The sequence below is a fragment of the Carassius auratus genome, chromosome 4 (assembly GCF_003368295.1).
Source record: "Carassius auratus strain Wakin chromosome 4, ASM336829v1, whole genome shotgun sequence".
Lineage (NCBI taxonomy): Eukaryota > Metazoa > Chordata > Actinopteri > Cypriniformes > Cyprinidae > Carassius > Carassius auratus.
In genome coordinates, this window is record NC_039246.1 from 6709917 (window position 1) to 6727389 (window position 17473).

The 17473-nt window shown below is 38.7% G+C and overlaps 1 protein-coding gene across 2 annotated transcripts; it reads left to right on the plus strand.

Annotated features, from left to right (window-relative positions):
- The first annotated feature begins 15 nt into the window (after positions 1–15).
- LOC113057290 (gastrula zinc finger protein XlCGF26.1-like) lies at positions 16–14563 on the plus strand. Of its 2 annotated transcripts, XM_026224588.1 has the most exons (4): positions 71–112; positions 298–409; positions 1967–2091; positions 13132–14563. In XM_026224588.1, the coding sequence occupies exons 3-4, from the start codon at positions 1998–2000 to the stop codon at positions 14403–14405; spliced, it is 1368 nt and encodes a 455-aa protein (XP_026080373.1). In that variant the 5' UTR covers positions 71–112; positions 298–409; positions 1967–1997; the 3' UTR covers positions 14406–14563. The 2 variants fall into 2 exon arrangements, with proteins under 2 accessions (XP_026080363.1, XP_026080373.1); XM_026224578.1 differs by lacking the exon at positions 298–409 and having other exon boundaries at positions 16–112.
- Positions 14564–17473: the final 2910 nt, after the last annotated feature.

Here is a 17473-nt window from a genome sequence, read left to right on the forward strand (position 1 = left end):
GCTAGATGTCTGAAATCACACGTAACGTTATGTACTTTTATTTTGGTCTGACGATATGACGCCACAAGCCTGCGCTCTTGTGCCTGTTGTGATGTGATTCTGCTGAAGAAAGGTTTGTTTTTAAGCATTTAAAATTTTTAAAGTTTTTACGGCTATTCTGGTAGCTTTAAATTTGAATTAAGCGTTATAATATCTCATTTACCATTTAATAATGTTATTTATTTTTATGAGTAAATCACACACAAAAGGTGTACGTCAGTCTGGCGGTTGATGTCATACACTGATAATTCTGTGCAGCGCTGCTTCTAATAGAACGCGTTGAATGGCCTGACAATAATTAAAAATGCTCCAAGTAACGTTACTCTAAAAGCCGACCTCTGGGCACATCTGGACTTTTATGAAAAACCTGGTAAGCACGACCTGGAGAAGACACAGGCGGTGTGTAAATCATGTCACGCACAATAAACCATGCAGGGGGTGATATCACTAACTTGAGAAATGACAAGTTTCGTTTAGCCTAATGTATTACACGCAACGTTAGAAAGGTTTGTGTGTGTGTGTGTGTGTGTGTGTGTGTGTGTGTGTATGTATATATATATATATATATATATATATATATATATATATATATATATATATATATATATATATATATATATATATATACAGTACAGACCAAAAGTTTGGACACGCCTTCTCATTCAAAGAATTTTCTTTATTTTCATGACTATGAAAATTGTAGATTTACACTGAAGGCATGAAAACTATGAATTAACACATGTGGAATTATATACATAACAAAAAAGTTTGAAACAACTGAAAATATGTCATATTGTAGGTTCTTAAAAGCAGTCACCTTTTGCTTTGATTACTGCTTTGCACACTCTTGGCTTTCTCTTGATGAGCTTCAAGAGGTAGTCACCTGAAATGGTCTTCCAACAGTCTTGAAGGAGTTCCCCGAGAGATGCTTAGCACTTGTTGGCCCTTTTGCTTTCTGTCTGCGGTCCAGCTCACCCCTAAACCATCTCGATTGGGTTCAGGTCCGGTGACTGTGGAGGCCAGGTCATCTGGTGCAGCACCCCATCACTCTCCTTCTTGCTCAAATAGCCCTTGATGCCTTCAGTGTGACTCTACAATCTTCATAGTCATGAAAATAAAGAAAACTCTTTGAATGAGAAGCTGTGTCCAAACTTTTGGTCTGTACTAATATATATATATATATATATATATATATATATATATATATATAGATATATATATATATATATAGATATATACATGCAATGCTAATTGACATAGCTTTTATCACGGCTTTAGAATACTGTAAAATATGTTGCATGCCTTTTTCTGTTAAGAAGCCACATCATCTCACAGAAGGATTTATAATAACAGTTTGGAGTAAAAACATTATTTAATGTTGTATTTTCCGAGTTTTCAGATGGAGCAGCATTTATTACACGGAGCCGTAGTTCACTGAGAAGCTATGCAAACAGCTTTCATTATTGCAACAGATTTCATAATCGTACGCTTATATCATCTGCATTTTTGTGTAGCTTGTCAGAGAACTACTCTGTGTAGTAAATGCTGCTCCATCTGAAAGCAGGCGATGGAGATTTACTACTAATCGCAGAACCAGCTTTACTGAAAAGATGTGCATGACAATCGCATTCGATTAATCGTGCAATGTATCTCCTAATTATTCATGTCTTAAACTGCTCGAATAACAGCAGTGCTGGTCAAAACAGTGCCTGTTTCCATGAAAGTGTAATCTATAACACATACAAATTATTGTAAATGCCAAATGTCAATCATAAAGGTGTAAAAATTCAGACCTTTTAAGACCATTCATTATCACTTTGACTTACTCCCTTATGTGCTAATTTAGGGAGCTGATTGAGACACACCAGTTGATTTCTTTTTGTTAATTATTCTCATTTTAAACATGACACATTGTCTCAACACACAGAGGAACAACTGGTAAAGCAGCTGAGAACCACATGACAAAGATGGCTTTTATTAAAGAGGAGAGTGAAGACACGAGGATTGAAGAAACATTCAGATTCAAACATGAAGATACTGAGGAACAAAAAGGTAGGTTTCCATTATTAAAATGTTGATATGAAATAATATGGGGTGGGGGGTTCACATGCTTTCTTCTTTCGCCTTTCAAAAACTGGATAAAAAGCTTTGTTCTGATGAGTTCCCGTTCGGGTGTAATTCATCGATTGGCCGCTGGAGGCTGGCTCCAAAACGGAGCGAGTCCCATAGACTAAAATACCCAACTTTACAGCAGAAAAAAAAAATATATGTTTACAGCCAGGTACAAAAAGTGTTTTTTAACCAATTCTTAACCAATTTGTTTAATTTTTATTTATTTTTTTGTTACTATTTACCTCCTGTAATTTCAAGTCAGTCAGATAATTAATTGTACATTAAATATGGGTCTCCGTGTGTTCACACTGTCTGGCCGCTATTTTACTTTCACCAAAAGAGGAGACCCATAAATGTGCAGTTTTTTTTTTTTTTTTTTGCTTTTTAAGCCTTTATTTTGGGTAAGTTTCACTACTTATTGTAAAATTAAGAGATTAATGTTCAGACTTTTGTATATTATAACCTGGAACTTGGATGTGGAAAATAATTACAGTTAGATCTAAAGGATAGTTTTAGCAGCATAGCGCAGATGCTACAGAATACAATTACCTGACTAGCTGAATAAATGTGTGTGCTACGCTAACATATTACTTCACAGGCATTACTGACTTGTACTTTTACATCCATGATATTATAAATTTATAGTTTATTGCTGGTCTGTCATTTTGGAGTGCTGTTATTTTCAAAGATTTTATATTATTTTAAGGTGAGCTTAAAGGGCAAACTACTATAGAAATCATACACCTTCAATGTGACATCAGTAAAAAAAGTATAATTTCATAGGTTCACATTAAAATGTGGAAACTTATTACATGACCTAGACTAGAAAAATCCTGTAATTTTAATATATATATATATATATATATATATATATAACATGACATTTTTTTTTAAAAGTTGCTACTTCAGTTAAGCTTAGTGTGCTCTCTTTAAGCTCTTCTACAGTGAATGTCTTTGTAAATACTTCATAAAGTTTGTTTCTACATCTAAATTGATGGTTGTCACTTTTTAAGTTAAGTTAATCGATTTTCTATGGATTCTGTCAACACAAATCTGAAAACTGGGACTGATCTTTGGCTGCTAGCATCAACATTTCCAGACTGTAAATATGTGGAAAATCGGGCAAATATTGTGTAGTGTATTCCGGCTTTAAGAGACTATAGATGAGTTGAGATCTATTTAATAAGAGTTTTATAATGAGGCTAGTTTCTGTGTTCATCCACATAAATTAAATGTTTTATGGGTTGTTTTATTAGATTTTTGTGTTCCTTAGCTGAACGTGGACTAGTATAGATGTTATAATATGCATTGACAATTGAAATGCTCTGCATTGTTTTTCGCTCATTGTTAGTTGTCAATTAGACCTGCACGAAAAATGTCAATAGTTAAATTTATACATTTTAAATAAATACATTTTTTTGCTATATCGCCCAGCCCTATGTCTACCATAATATCTGTCCAAATTGGCCGCCAGCAGAAGAAAAGCAAATGCCTTGAGTTGCGCACTTGAAAACAGAGACTTGTGCACTTGTAAACAAAGCCCACTAGACAGTAACCATGTGATGGCTCTGTAGGAGTCTCTCACAGACTGAAAAAAAGAGTATACTTTAAAAGCAGCGGTTCTCAACCTTTTTATTCCACCGGGCTGCACTCTGGTCCAAGTGCAAGTCTTGCGGGCCGCACATATATCATTTACATATTATGTCACCAATACAAACCAACCTGATTTATCATAGCCTAAATATTATGATATCTAATTGATTACATTCATCAAAATAAATAATTCTACTCCCGCATAAAACACCTGATGCTGTCGGGAGCTGACCAATTTTGTGAAATTTGGCTCGAAACTAGTAGCGACACAGTGAAGTTGCGATTGTAAGATACAGTCTGTAAGATGCGCACGGGAGCATGAGTTGACGCACGGCATTGCAGAAAATGTGCATTCACAAATGTAGCCTATGTTGATCAAAATATGGAAAGCACAAGGATATGCTTTCCATATTTGGACGAATTTGGCCAGGATGCCGAGGTCACACCTCTACTCTTTTCAAAAGGCATCCTCCGATTTTTAATAACCATAAGCCCCTTTCACACTGCACGTCGGGCCCGCAATATTTCCGGAACATTGCCGGGTCGCCCTCTGTGTGAAAGCAACCACGTCCCGGAATTGATTACCGATTGAACCCGGGTCGGGGACCTAGTAACATTGGGGGGTTCGACCCGGGACGAGCGCTGTGTGAACAAAAGCCAGATCTAATTCCGTGTCGAAGTGATGACGCGCGGCTCTTTTACCGGCTGTTTTGAAGGAAGATCAACATTCGCGACGAAAACACGTGCAAACTGTAATGAAGCAGAGATCAGTTAGTTACTCACTTTACGCACTGACGCTGAGATCGTTCGCTTGCTTCAGTGAAAGTATAACGTGCCTAGCGTTGTCGACTTGTACATTACACGTCACGCGCTGATGTCACGTGTCGTTACGGGATCTTCAAGGGTTGTGTGTGAAAGCACGCACATATACCGGGTAATCACTGGCAGAGTGAAAGTGCCAAATCTAGCGACCAAGGACCAATTGCAGGAACACTTTACCCCTGTATTTGCCGGAATGTCAGTGTGAAAGGGGCTTTAGAGAATCAGGACCTCCGTTTAACATTTCATCCAAAGGACTTTTTGACAGTATAGTGTGCCCATCAATATACTGGGGTGTTAGGACCCACACCACAGGTTGAGCACCCCCTGCTGGCCTCAATAGCACCTCTTCCAGCAGCAACCTAGTTTTTCCAGGAGGTCTCCCATCCAGGTACTGACCAGGTTTAACCCTGCATACCTTCAGTGGGCTACAATAATATACAAAACAATAACATTGCGACTCTAAGTCCAGTACTTAAAATTTATTTAATTTGAACAATAAAAATAAGGTGGCTGCTGCAAATCCATTTGTACTTCATGTCAGAAGTACTGCAAACATTTGGAGTAGACAGAATCATAGATTTAAAATGAGATCTATTGTCTTCAGTCATGTCACGCCACTCATCCTCTCTGTAGGCATTTGTGTTACTAACTTCAGACAAGGAAAAATGGCAAAGTTGTTTTATAGGAAAATAAGGGGAAAAAAATAAGGAACACTTGAAATATTTGTACTGTATAACATAGTAAATGTTGGCCTGAGCAAATTGTACCAACTGTGAATTGGTGTAGTAACTTACATATAACTACATCAAGACCTTTAAAATGCTTCAAACTTTCTTCAAAATGTTACACATTTTTAGTTTTTCTTTACTTTTTTTTTGTAAGGAAGATACATATAACAAGCGAGTGATGCCCGGTGGTACTATCAGAGAGGAAAATAGCAAAATTCCAACCTGGCTGGTGGAATGATCTTCACACCCCCTTCTGAGGCAGGCACTGGTGCTTTTTCTGGGGACCTGGCAGGGACAAGTACTTCCTAATTGGTTGCAGTGGGCACTGGTGCTTTCTATTGGGATGAAGCTGGAATTTCTTTCTCTTGGTATGAGGCAGGCATTGGTGCTTCCTCTTGAGACAAGGAGGCCACTGGTGCTTCTTTAGGGGCACTGGGGTTTCCTCTTTGGATGAGGCAGGAACTGGGGCTTCCACTCTGGACATGGCATGCACTGGTGCTCCCTCTGGGGAACTGGTGGGAACAGGTGCTTCTCCAAGGGAAGAGGCAGGCACTGGTGCTCCTTTTAGAGTTTTGGATGGCCTTGGTGGTGGCCCTTTGTGCTTCCTTCAGGGATCCGTCTGCCACCAGTGCTTCCTCAGGGGATGAGGTGGGCCCAGGTGCTTTCTCTTGGTACAAATGACACTGGTGCTTTCTCTTGGCTAAAGCTGGGCACTAGTGCTGCCTCAAGGAATGAGTCTGGCATAGGTAATTTCTCTTGGTACAAAGTGGGCACATGTCCTTCATCTTGGGTCAAGGTGGGCACAGGTGCTTCTCTCTTGGGAAAAGGTATGTGCAGGTGTTTCCTCTGGGGATTTGGTGGAAACAAGTGCTTCCCCGGTGGAAGAGACAGAGACTGGTGCTCCTTTCGCAGTCTTGGCAGACCTCGGTGGTCCCTTCGGGGGCCTTAGGGCCAGTGGTGTCAAGATGACATCCCTAGTTAGTTCAAATCTCATATTTTCGTAGTTTATTTTTAGTTTTCTCCTCAGTTAGTGCCTGGCAGGTACAGGTGCTTCCTGCAGGGACCTGTCTGTCACCAATACTTCCTCAGAGGAGGAGATGGGCACAGATGCTTCCTCTTGGCTCAAGGTAGACAGGGACTGGTGCTCCTTTTGCAGTCTTGGCAGACCTTAGGGCCAATGGTGTCAAAATTATTCCTTGTTAAATACGGTCTCATGTTTTCATGGGTGCCTGGCAGAAACAGGTGCTCCCTGTGGGTTCTTCGGGACCTTGCCAGCCTAAGCTCTTCCTGTTGGTACTTAGGAGTAATGGGTGATTCTTGTGGGATCTCAACAATATCCCACCACTGGCCTGAAGTGAGGTCCCCACACTCATTCATTCTACTTAGATCATTTAGTGGATAAGTGTTTTTGGTGGTAGTAAGACAGGTTATCCAGAAAAGGTGTATAATTTGAAAGGCTGTTCATGTGAAACAATTAACTTTCTGTGTGAAACACTGTGAAAGAAAAAGAAGAGCTAAGTAAGCCCAGAAGCTTGTTGCGTAAGTGTTTTAAAATTCAGATGAATATTATTATTATTTTTATTATAATTTTTAACTATGGGCCAGGGGCAGACTGGGGCTAAAAAGTGGCCCTGGATTTGTTGGCATATACAAATATAACACAATACAGAAATAAAAATGCTTTGCCTTTTTTTGTTGTTGTTAATATTATCATTAACATTAATGAATGACTGCCATGCTTACTTACATTGTAATTTGTCTTTCCTGGTGTATATGGGGTTGAAAACTGCTACGTTCATGTTTTTATTTACATTGTGGCAAAAAACATAAACGGCTTTAAAATCTTCGAAAAGGCCAGTAGTTTGCATGGCTGAAAATTAACGTCTGTTGTTTAACATTTTTCTTTATTATAAACAGTTGGCAGATATTGCTGAATTGAGTTCAGCTTGTCTGACAGTTAACCTGCTTTAGACCAGATTAATTTTCCAGCATAAGTTGCCACAGTGACTAAGCTTGATCTAGGCCCATGTTCAGTTTTCTTGTTGGAACCAATCATTTGACAATGACTCAAACTAACTGAAATAAGCCTGTCTTATTTGGGAAACTTGTTTTATGAAACAGGCCTCAAGGCATCAAAAGTGATTATATTTTCCCCGTTGCATCACATTTTGTCGAATCGAATTGAATTCAGATCGCACTACATCATAACTGGGGTGAATCATCGCATCGCATCGGTAGCTGTTTCATAGATACAGTATCTTTAATGTATCATATCGATGACTACGCATCGAAAAGCATTTTGTATCGTTCTAAGTCATGAGATGCACATCCCTACTATTCGTGAATATAAAGCTAAAGCCTTTTTTTTTTTTTAAACAAAAGACACTCTAATCTTACTGGTTAGTGATCGTCAGGAAAATAACCTGAATTAACAAAATTATGTTATTCAAAAATGTTCCACCAAATTTATATGCTGTGCAAGTTCAGAAAAAAAAAAAAAAAACTTGTGAACATGAGCTGAGACCAGAAGTGAGATTTGATTGTAGCCACCGCTTACTACCATATTAATACATTTCACGTTTTGCATTGAAACGACCATACGCCCAATTTTCTGCTGTATGTTCATTTCATAAGTGAGACCCACTGGCCCTTAATTATCAATCTAACACAAAAGGAATAAAACAATTCCCTGAAACTTATCATATACTGAACTTTTTGCACTTATTAAAACTTTTTTTGTTTTGTTGATCTGTTAATTAAGTTCAATATTGTTTGTGTTGTCCTGTTTATTTGATTACTTTTTTTATATATCAAATTTAATTCAGTTTTTCTTCCGTTCATAAAATTGCTGCAGGTATGTGGTGATATGACCATGTGTGAATCCTCACGGTTTGTTGTTTATGCTCCTATTTGCACATGTAAAACTAAACCCCTGGGTAAATCATATATTTGTTATATCTATAATAGCTCACAGACCCATTCCAATTTACATAAACACAGATCAGACTCCACAAATCAACTAGCCACGACGTTAATGTGATTCATGAAACATTTGTATGCTGTCAATCCCATCACACATTTGATGTTGATAAATCTCACTCCCCTAAAAATGCCCCAGTTTAGAAGCCTTGTCTGAGGTGTAGCCACTGCTCATGTTCATACTGACAAAGTTTCCATGTTTTGTGTGGAAATGGCTGTATGTCCTATTTTCCATTGTACATGCATTTCGTAAATAAGGGCCACTGAGGATTTTATCTCACTGCATTTGGGTCCCTATTACAGGCTAATGAGGTTTTTAAATGTATTTGACATTTGAAATTGTCAAAAACATATTATATGTCTCTCTTCACACCCGTCTTGTTTGGTTTAATTGAATCAAACTCAAGTTCCTTTCCCCTGGCCCCAAAAAGTGTCGTCTCTTTTCTGTATGCTAGGTTACTATCATATTTATCTCCTAAGCCTAGTACATTAGCATGGGATCGTGCAATGGCGCTCAGACGTAGAGAAATAGACTGGAACACAAGCTGGGATAATATATGTAGCTCCTCTCATAATCCTAATCATCAGTTTATTCATATGAAGATATCTCATAGGGCATATCTTACTCCTAGAATCAGACACTTGATTGGTCATGCTCCACACCCATTTTGTACCTTGTGCTCACAAAATACTTTGGGGACTTTTATGCATATAATGTGGGACTGCCCCAAGATCTATGATTTTTGGAATAAGGTGTTACAAGCATTGTCTGATCTGATTGATATTCAGCTCCCTATGGACCCTGTTTTACATCTTCTCAATGATGACTCTAAACTTGAAGACATGAATGAAAGGTCTAGAAAAATTTGGTTAGCTGGTCTTACAGCAGCCAAAAAAATCATTGTTCAAGTTTGGGTTCCACCACACAACTTAGCCCATAAGCATTGGCTGAACACGTTCTTAGAGATTCTTTTTCTTGAACTTTCTTCTGCCAAGATCAACGGCGCTACACCTCAGACTATACAAACATGGAGCAATGGAATCGCTAGAGTTCAGGACATTTTACTGGAAAGACACTAAGTGAACTGTTCTATAACACTGACTGTGCTACACTGATAGTTTTGTTGTATCCCATGCGGTAGGGGTGGGAGGGGGGGTGGGATGGGAGGGTGATGAATGTATTGCTATATATATCTGTACTGTCACAACATCTCTTTTATATTGTTACCCAACAAGACAAGACAATAAAAATTGAGTACAAAAAAAAAAAAAAAAAAAAAAAAGTTCCTTTCCCCTCTTGGTGCGGATATTTTTGGCAGGTGTGAATAGACCCCTTAAAAATTTGTGAACATTGCAACGTCTCCTGGTGGGCGGGGCTTAGCTGGAGGCAAAAAGACGGCCATATTAATTACTTTTGCGTGGATTGGAAAATTTTGTCAAGGCTTATTTTCTAATGTAACCTATTGCTGGGCTAACTATGATTAGCAATGTGTATTATTTTAAGAGACCATTCAAAGGATGGCACACACATCTGTCGCTGTATGTTTGTTTAACATTTAAACTAGCTAGTGCGCTGAAGGTTTGCGACTTTTCTCCTATGAAACAGAAACTTGCTGATTTACTAGATAAAACCAACACACCAGTTCATATGCATAGATTATTTAACCTGATATGATGTGTGCACTGCAAACACGAGCATTATTTATGATCATCTCTGTCCAGTCTGTGTGCCGTATTGCATTCAGCCACAAGTGTCTTCTTGATTTCTGTGAAGGAATGTCTGCCGGGATCCGGTAAAACTTTAGTTTTGAAACAAAAGTGCTGTTCCTTCTATTCTGGCAGCCAAAGACACAATGAGAAGAGAAGACATAGATCCTGCTATGAGTGCTGCCTCATGTTTTGCCTCCAGCTAGAGCGGTGATGTCACAGTGATGTAGGCGATTAAGGGGTCTATACAGCAATCGCACTCGGGTGTTGATCAAACAACCATACCGAGACCCAGCTGAACAGGTAGTCTCAGTCCACTTTGAAATGAACTCTGTTACGTTTTGTTTAAAGCAGGGGTGTCAAACTCAATTCTTGGAGGGCTGAATCCCTGCAGAGTTTAGCTCCAACCCTAATTAAAAACACCTGATCCAGGTAATCAAGTCCTTCAGGATTATTTAAGAACAACATGGTGTGTGTCTTGGAGCAGGGTTGGAACAAAAGTATGCAAGGCTCCAGGCCTCCAGGAATTTACTTTGACACCCCTGGTTTAAGGTGTGAATATGACCCGACCTCGATCCAACCTAATTGCTGAAATCACGCTCATAAAAACACAGCATTTTAATGGCTTAAATCAATTGTTTTAAAACCACTAAGCTAAAAATGCAAATTATGAGTTTTTAATGAACATGGCATGCCGCATCTAAATAGCTAATCATGCTAAATAAGCTATGTTCTTCAATCATCTGTTTATATGTGAGTTTGGCCTGGAACATACCCTTCCTCAGGTTGGCTCTGGCTGAGCTGTAAGTTTCCCTGGTCTATACTTGAAGAGCAGGAACAAAGAAAGGTGGGTCACCCTGACCCAGGTGAGGGAGGGGTGTGACTTTGTAGGCATCAGTCACATTAGTATATACGTGCTCCAATGTTTTATGTCCCCTTGTAGAGCAGGGGACATTTTGGTGAAATTTAAGGAGAATGGATCTTAAAGTGCAGTGATTAAAGTCCCCAGACACAATAAAGGCTCCATCTGGGTGCAAGGTTTTTATTTTGCAAATAGCAGCCCTAAGTTCTTTCATAGCCACGTTAGCATTAGCGTCCAGTGGTACATAAATTGCAGCAGCAACAATGCAAGTAAACTCACGTGGTAGATAATCACGAACTCAAGATCAGCAGAGCAGTAGGTATCAACAATGACAGAGTCAGTACACCATGATTTATTTACCTAAATGCGTAATCCACCACCCTTGTTTTTACCAGAGGTTTCTGCTATTGTCAGCCCTGAAGAAAGAGCATCCATCCATATGCACCACGCTGTTTGGGACATCATTACAGAGCCATGTTTCAGTGAAGAACATAACATTGCAGTCCATAAGCCATTTCTGCCTGAGGGTCCAGATCTTTAGTTTGTCCGTTTTGTTCAGAGACCGTACATTGGCAAGGAAGATGCTGGGCAGAGCTGGTTGATGTGGGTTTAGCCTTAGCTTAGCACGCAGCCCTCCACGCTTTCCCCGTCTTTGTTTATGGTCTCAACGCCGAGCACTTCCGGTCGGTATGAATGATCCTCTTGTCCACGGTGATCTCCATAGCTCTGGTGGGAGTTCGCTGAAGTCAAAAGGATGATCTAAAACTATGTTGGAACACTGTTTGTTGGTGTCCAGTAGTGACTGTTTACTATAGTTGTAGTTCGCATAACTCAATAGAGCGAACACGATGGAAATAACCTGGTAAATTAACATTATTTTCTGTTATCTGGTAAGACACTGAGCCTCGTGATGTGTTCACGCCACCATCTTGGTCTCTTTTTAAAGCTTTCTATAGATATATTCATCATATCTGTAAGGAAAATATTTGCAGAGTTTCGATGCATTTTTGTGCTTGTGATTAGGCTCAGACATACAGTGACAATAACAAGACATAAAAGACATATAGACGTACGTGGAGAGCACCAAGATTTTTGAGTGACTTCAAGTGCCCATAGACAGAAGGACACAGACAGAGTATTATCTACACATAAGTGGCAGTAACAGATACAATAAAGGTAGAAAGTGTTAAGAGTATAGTGTTCATAAGTAGTCCTGAGGTACTAATATGATTAATGAGGTAGAGCGGTGTCTAAAATGTCATTGTAGAGTGAAGCAGAGCTACATGAAGTAAAATTAAAGTGGCAGTCCAGATGCAATAAATAAACTTAAGAGCAGCACACATTCTGATTTATTCCTGAGAGGAGCAGTGTCCAAATTGTCATTGTAGAGTGTCACAGAGTAACATCAAGTAATATTAAAAAAGGTGCAGTGCAAGTACAGTGAAAGTAAACATATGTGCCTAATAGTGCACATTTATCAAATGTTTAAACTAACATTGTGAAATGCTTTTAGTATTTAATATCTACAGATTTTATTTTTGGAAAGTCATAATAACATCGTATGACATTTTCATATGGTGCTCATAAGTTTCTTCATATTGCGTTAGTATCTGATAACACCAAATCAGTAAAAATTTAAATTGCTCTACAAAAAATCTCCATGATCCATGATGGTGTATACAGTGTAAGTTGTTGGTTTTGATGCTTTGAATGTCTAAATATTTTGATATACCGTATTTTCCGGGGCCTTGATTTACCTGAACTGCAGAAGGTAACAGGCTTTTATTTGAAACAGGCTTTTATTAGAGGCAGGCCTTTATTTCTAATTTCATCTGTTTGATGAGTAATTGTTTTAAATAACCCATTTTAAATTAAAAGCGATAGCGTTCCAGTGGACAGAGATCATAACATTAGCACAGAATCAGTTGAATCAATCCCCAAAACAATAAGTTCGGTTCAGATGCGCTTTGTGTCAGTCTGCGTTACGCTGAATCAAGCAAGCACAGTATCATCAGCTCCTCAGTTCTCGAATCGGACGCGTACGACAGAAACGGTTCAGTGAACTGGTGAACCGAAAACCTATGCAACCGGTTCCTGACTCGAGAACGAGAAATGCTCCGCTAGTGGGCGTGTACGTTCGTTATCTTTATTTGTCCCTGTTGACCATGTCCCCGGCTTCTATAAGAAGCCTTCTTTTATTTGACTACCGGTTTTTATTTGAGGAATTACGGTATTTTACTTTGAGCCTTAAAACTGGAGTTAACTTGTATTTGCCTTTTTTCACTTTAGACCTGATTACGCTGAAGGAGGAGGATCACAAGCTTAATGAAATGGAGCGGAAATATCAGTATGAGAGACATCGTGATTTTATGATTAAAGGAATATCCAGAAAGACTGAAAAGACTTCCTCTCAAAAAAGAGGTCAGAAGAAAGGAACTAAAAGGTATTTCACCTGCCAACACTGTGGAAAGAGTTTCGATCAATTTGGAAATCTTAACGTCCACATGAGAATTCACAAAGGAGAGAAACCTTTCTCCTGCCAACACTGTGGAAAGAGTTTCAATGAAAAAGGAAACCTTAATGTCCATGTGAGAGTTCACACTGGAGAGAGGCCATTCACTTGCCAACAATGTGGAAAAAGCTTCTCTCAAAGTGGAAACCTTAAAGTTCACATGAAAATCCACACTGGTGTGTGCTCTTTTACTTGCCAACAGTGTGGAAAGTGTTTCACTGAGAAAGGAAACCTTAAGGTCCACATGAGAATTCACACCGGAGAGAGCTCTTTCATCTGCCAACGGTGTGGAAAGAGTTTCACTCAAAAAGGAAACCTTAAAAAACACATGATGATTCACACTGGAGAGAAGCCTTACACCTGCAAATTATGTGGGAAGGGCTTCACACGTGAACTAGGCCTTAGCTATCACATGAACAGTCACACTGGAGAAAAACCATTCATATGTAGTCGATGTGGAAAGAGTTTCACTCGTAAAGTGACCCTTGATACCCACATTAGAGTTCACACTGGAGAGAAGCCATTCGTATGTGGTCAGTGTGGAAAGAGTTTCAGATGTAAAAAAAACCTTAATCAGCACATGAGGATTCACTCAAGGGAGAACTGTTTTATATGTCATCAGTGTGGAAGGAATTTCACAAACATGAAACGCCTTCAGAATCATTTAATAACTCACATTGGAAAGAAGCCTTTTATGTGCCATAACTGTGGAAAGAGTTATATAAATAAAAGAATGCTAAAGACTCACACGAGTATTCACACTAGAAAGAGGTCTTTCACATGTCTTCTGCATAAGAAAAGTGTAAGACACCGAAGAGGCCCGAAACGTCATTCACAAATTCACTCTGGAGGAAAACAATTTAATTGTGATAAATGTAATAAAAATTTCCTGTTGCCATCGCACTTAAAGATACACCTGAAAAGTCATGCAGATGTGAGACCCTATTTGTGTTTTTTGTGTGGAAAGCATTTTAAATGGCCCAGCAATTTACTATGGCACCAGAAAATCCGTGTCTGTGTAAAATTAAGGCTTCGCTCACACCACTGTTGAATGTGGGCCTAATCAGATTTTCTGCTTATTTTTAATCTGTTCACATGACTTTTAAATGATTAGATACATGTCCGAACAAGTAATGCTTCTACAACCACCCCCCGTTTTCCACCTGCATTGTTACATCATTTATTACCATTAAACCTCTTTTTGCTTCATTTTTTACTTTGAGGCTTTGTATTTTCTTGTGTACACTTGAACTTTGTGTCCATACCTCACCATCACCTTTGGTATACTTTCTAGTACTGAGCGGTTGTGTGTGGTGTAGAAGCGTCTCCCCATTTCTTATATTGATAATTTAGAATCAAAATATTAATTAAACTGCCTTGTTGTGAAATAATAAAATGAAAATAAATATTATAAATAAAATTCAATGAACTAAATGAAATATTTAACATCCCACTGCATTCTTGGATTCATCTTTAGTGAGATAATGTAAAAGTAAACATAAATGGTTTATTTGGTGTAAAAATGTATTTATTTTGGTTCACAAAAGCTAAAATATTGATGCTATGGATGAAAATGTATTAAAAAAAATCCACTGAGTAATCCATTTTCTGTAGAGAATATATGTCACTGGGGGGCATTGTCCAATAAATTAAGGACCTTTCCCAATTTGTGGATATTTTACCCAATTAGCCCTAACCCACTTGGGGCTAGATGGGATGGGGATAGGGTTGGGCCTTCATCATTTTATCCATTTGGGTAAAGCAGTTGATAATAGCCCATTGATTGCGAAGCTCACTTATTGTTCTGCAGAAACCTCCTTTTCCTGTGGCATCATTTTCTAAAAACTTCCCATTTTCTAAAAAGGGTTTCATTAGCACTGGCTTATGATTGGATGCAGAGTCTTGAAGGTGTGGCAAGACTAGATCACTTATCTCTTTATGATGGTAGATTTAGAACTAACTACAAGAACTGTTTAGAAGAACCAAAACGTTTTTGTGTCATGAGTTCTTGAGCTCTTTGTTCAACGCCTAAAAGCAGGAGGAGGACCTTCATCACAAAAACAAACTTTGTTTTTACACTGTATGCAAAATGATTGATTGCCTTCTGATAATTCACACTTGCTCGCAAGGTGGCACTGACTAACAATGCATTTTTCCTCATATGTATCTTTTATATGGCTTTAATGTCAACCGCTGCTCAAAATACAGCATTAAATTAAAACAAATAAAGTTTGGTTCTTCACAAGAAAAACAAACTATCCATAATGCTTACAAGAATGCATATTTAAATATAATCAGAGGTACAATTAGCATCAAGTTACATCACAAAATGTATATGATTATTAAAGGTATAGTTAACCTAAACATGGAAATCTTGTCATCATTTACTAACCCTCATGTCATTCCTAACCTGTATGAGTTTATTATGAAAGAGGAAGAAGGTAAATTAACATAATGAACATAAAATATTGAAGAATGCTGGTAATCAAACACTTGATGGTCCCCATTGATTTCCATACTACTTCTTTCCCTACTATAAATGGGGACCAACAACTGTTTGATTCCCAGCATTCTTCAAAATAGTCTTCTTTTGTGTTCATAAGAAGGAAACCGATTTGGAATGACATGAGGTTGAGTAAATAAGAACTAAATATTCATTTTGGGTGAAATGCCCTTAAAGGGGTGGTTGATCATGATTTTACTTTTTTTATGTTAGTTCTAAGTGTTGCTGTTTGAGCATAAACAATATCTGCAAAGTTACGATGCTGAAAGATCAATTGACTTTTAAAATTATGGCAGTTTAATGCCTACACTTATGGCTCGTAGGTTCTACAACAATCTACTTCCTGGGCTGGTGACATCACCATGTGAATTAGGTATGGAATAATTGACGATTGACTGTTGAATTCACACCTTGGGTGTGCATTATTTTCTAAGAATTAAATGGACTGAAGTCACCCTGCTTTCTAACAATCCCCATATTCTGATTGGTTCACTGTATCTTCTCCACCAATAAGCTGGGGTTTGGTGGGCTTTCTGGCGAACTGTGGCTGCCGTCGCATCATCCAGGCGGATGCTGCACACTGGTGGTGGTTAAGGAGATCACCCTCACAAAGTAAAGCACTTTGAGTGCCTAGAAAATAGCTATATAAATGTAAGGAATTATTGTTATTTATATTTGTTCTTATAGCAATAGTAATAAATTTTTATCTTTCAGAAATCCTCAATGCAAGTTAGTGTTTCTTTATTTCTGCAAAGAAAGCGTGTGCATTTTGGAATGTATAGTGGGAAGGGGAGCACATGTCCTGAGGTCAAATAAGTCAGATAATGTGAGTCTGGTGAGGCTCCCGGCTTGGCATGAGGACTTAAATGTCTTTTTCTTGTTTGCCCTATTACCAATTTATGCACAAGTGATCATGGCTACCATGGGCCATCTTTTGCTTGAGTTAAACGTTATCACTGTTCCTTGCGTCCTTTTTGTTTGCAGGCCTGGAGAGCGTCCTGTAAATTACCCATTTCCTTTGCCTCTTACCTGGATTTGAGCGAAGCAGGTCAAAAGGGGACCATTAACCATTTGTGGCTGAAATGGTTTTAAAACAAAAAGGAATTCTCTATCCTCCTGATTGGCTTAAGTCTATCACCGTTTTATCCCCTGGGATGATAACACAGAGTGGGACAGGACCTGGTTGAGACAAGCTGGCATGTAGTGGGTCCCTAATTAAAGCTGCGGTAGGTTACTTTTGACGCTCTAGCGGTTAATAAACAGAACTGCTTGCGTCTTGTGGAAAAACATCATAGCCGGAACTACTTCTCTCTGTTTATGTCTATGAAGAATCACAAGTTTATTACAGTGGTTCGACAGAGGTCCTACACAATGTTCACTAAAAGTACCATTTTCACTGCAATTTTTGCAAGCAGTGTTGGTACTTTGAACCAGAGGACATGAGCTTCATTGTCCCATACCGAAGTCTGAATAACACCTCTGAAACGAGGGACCTTTAGAACCCAGCTTGAAACACCAGGAATGGCTGCACAAGCCATGAACCGGTGGCAAGAGGTTCTAATTTTGCACATAGAAATTTGCCACATGGGGCAGGTGTGAGGAGATGAGAATTTCAA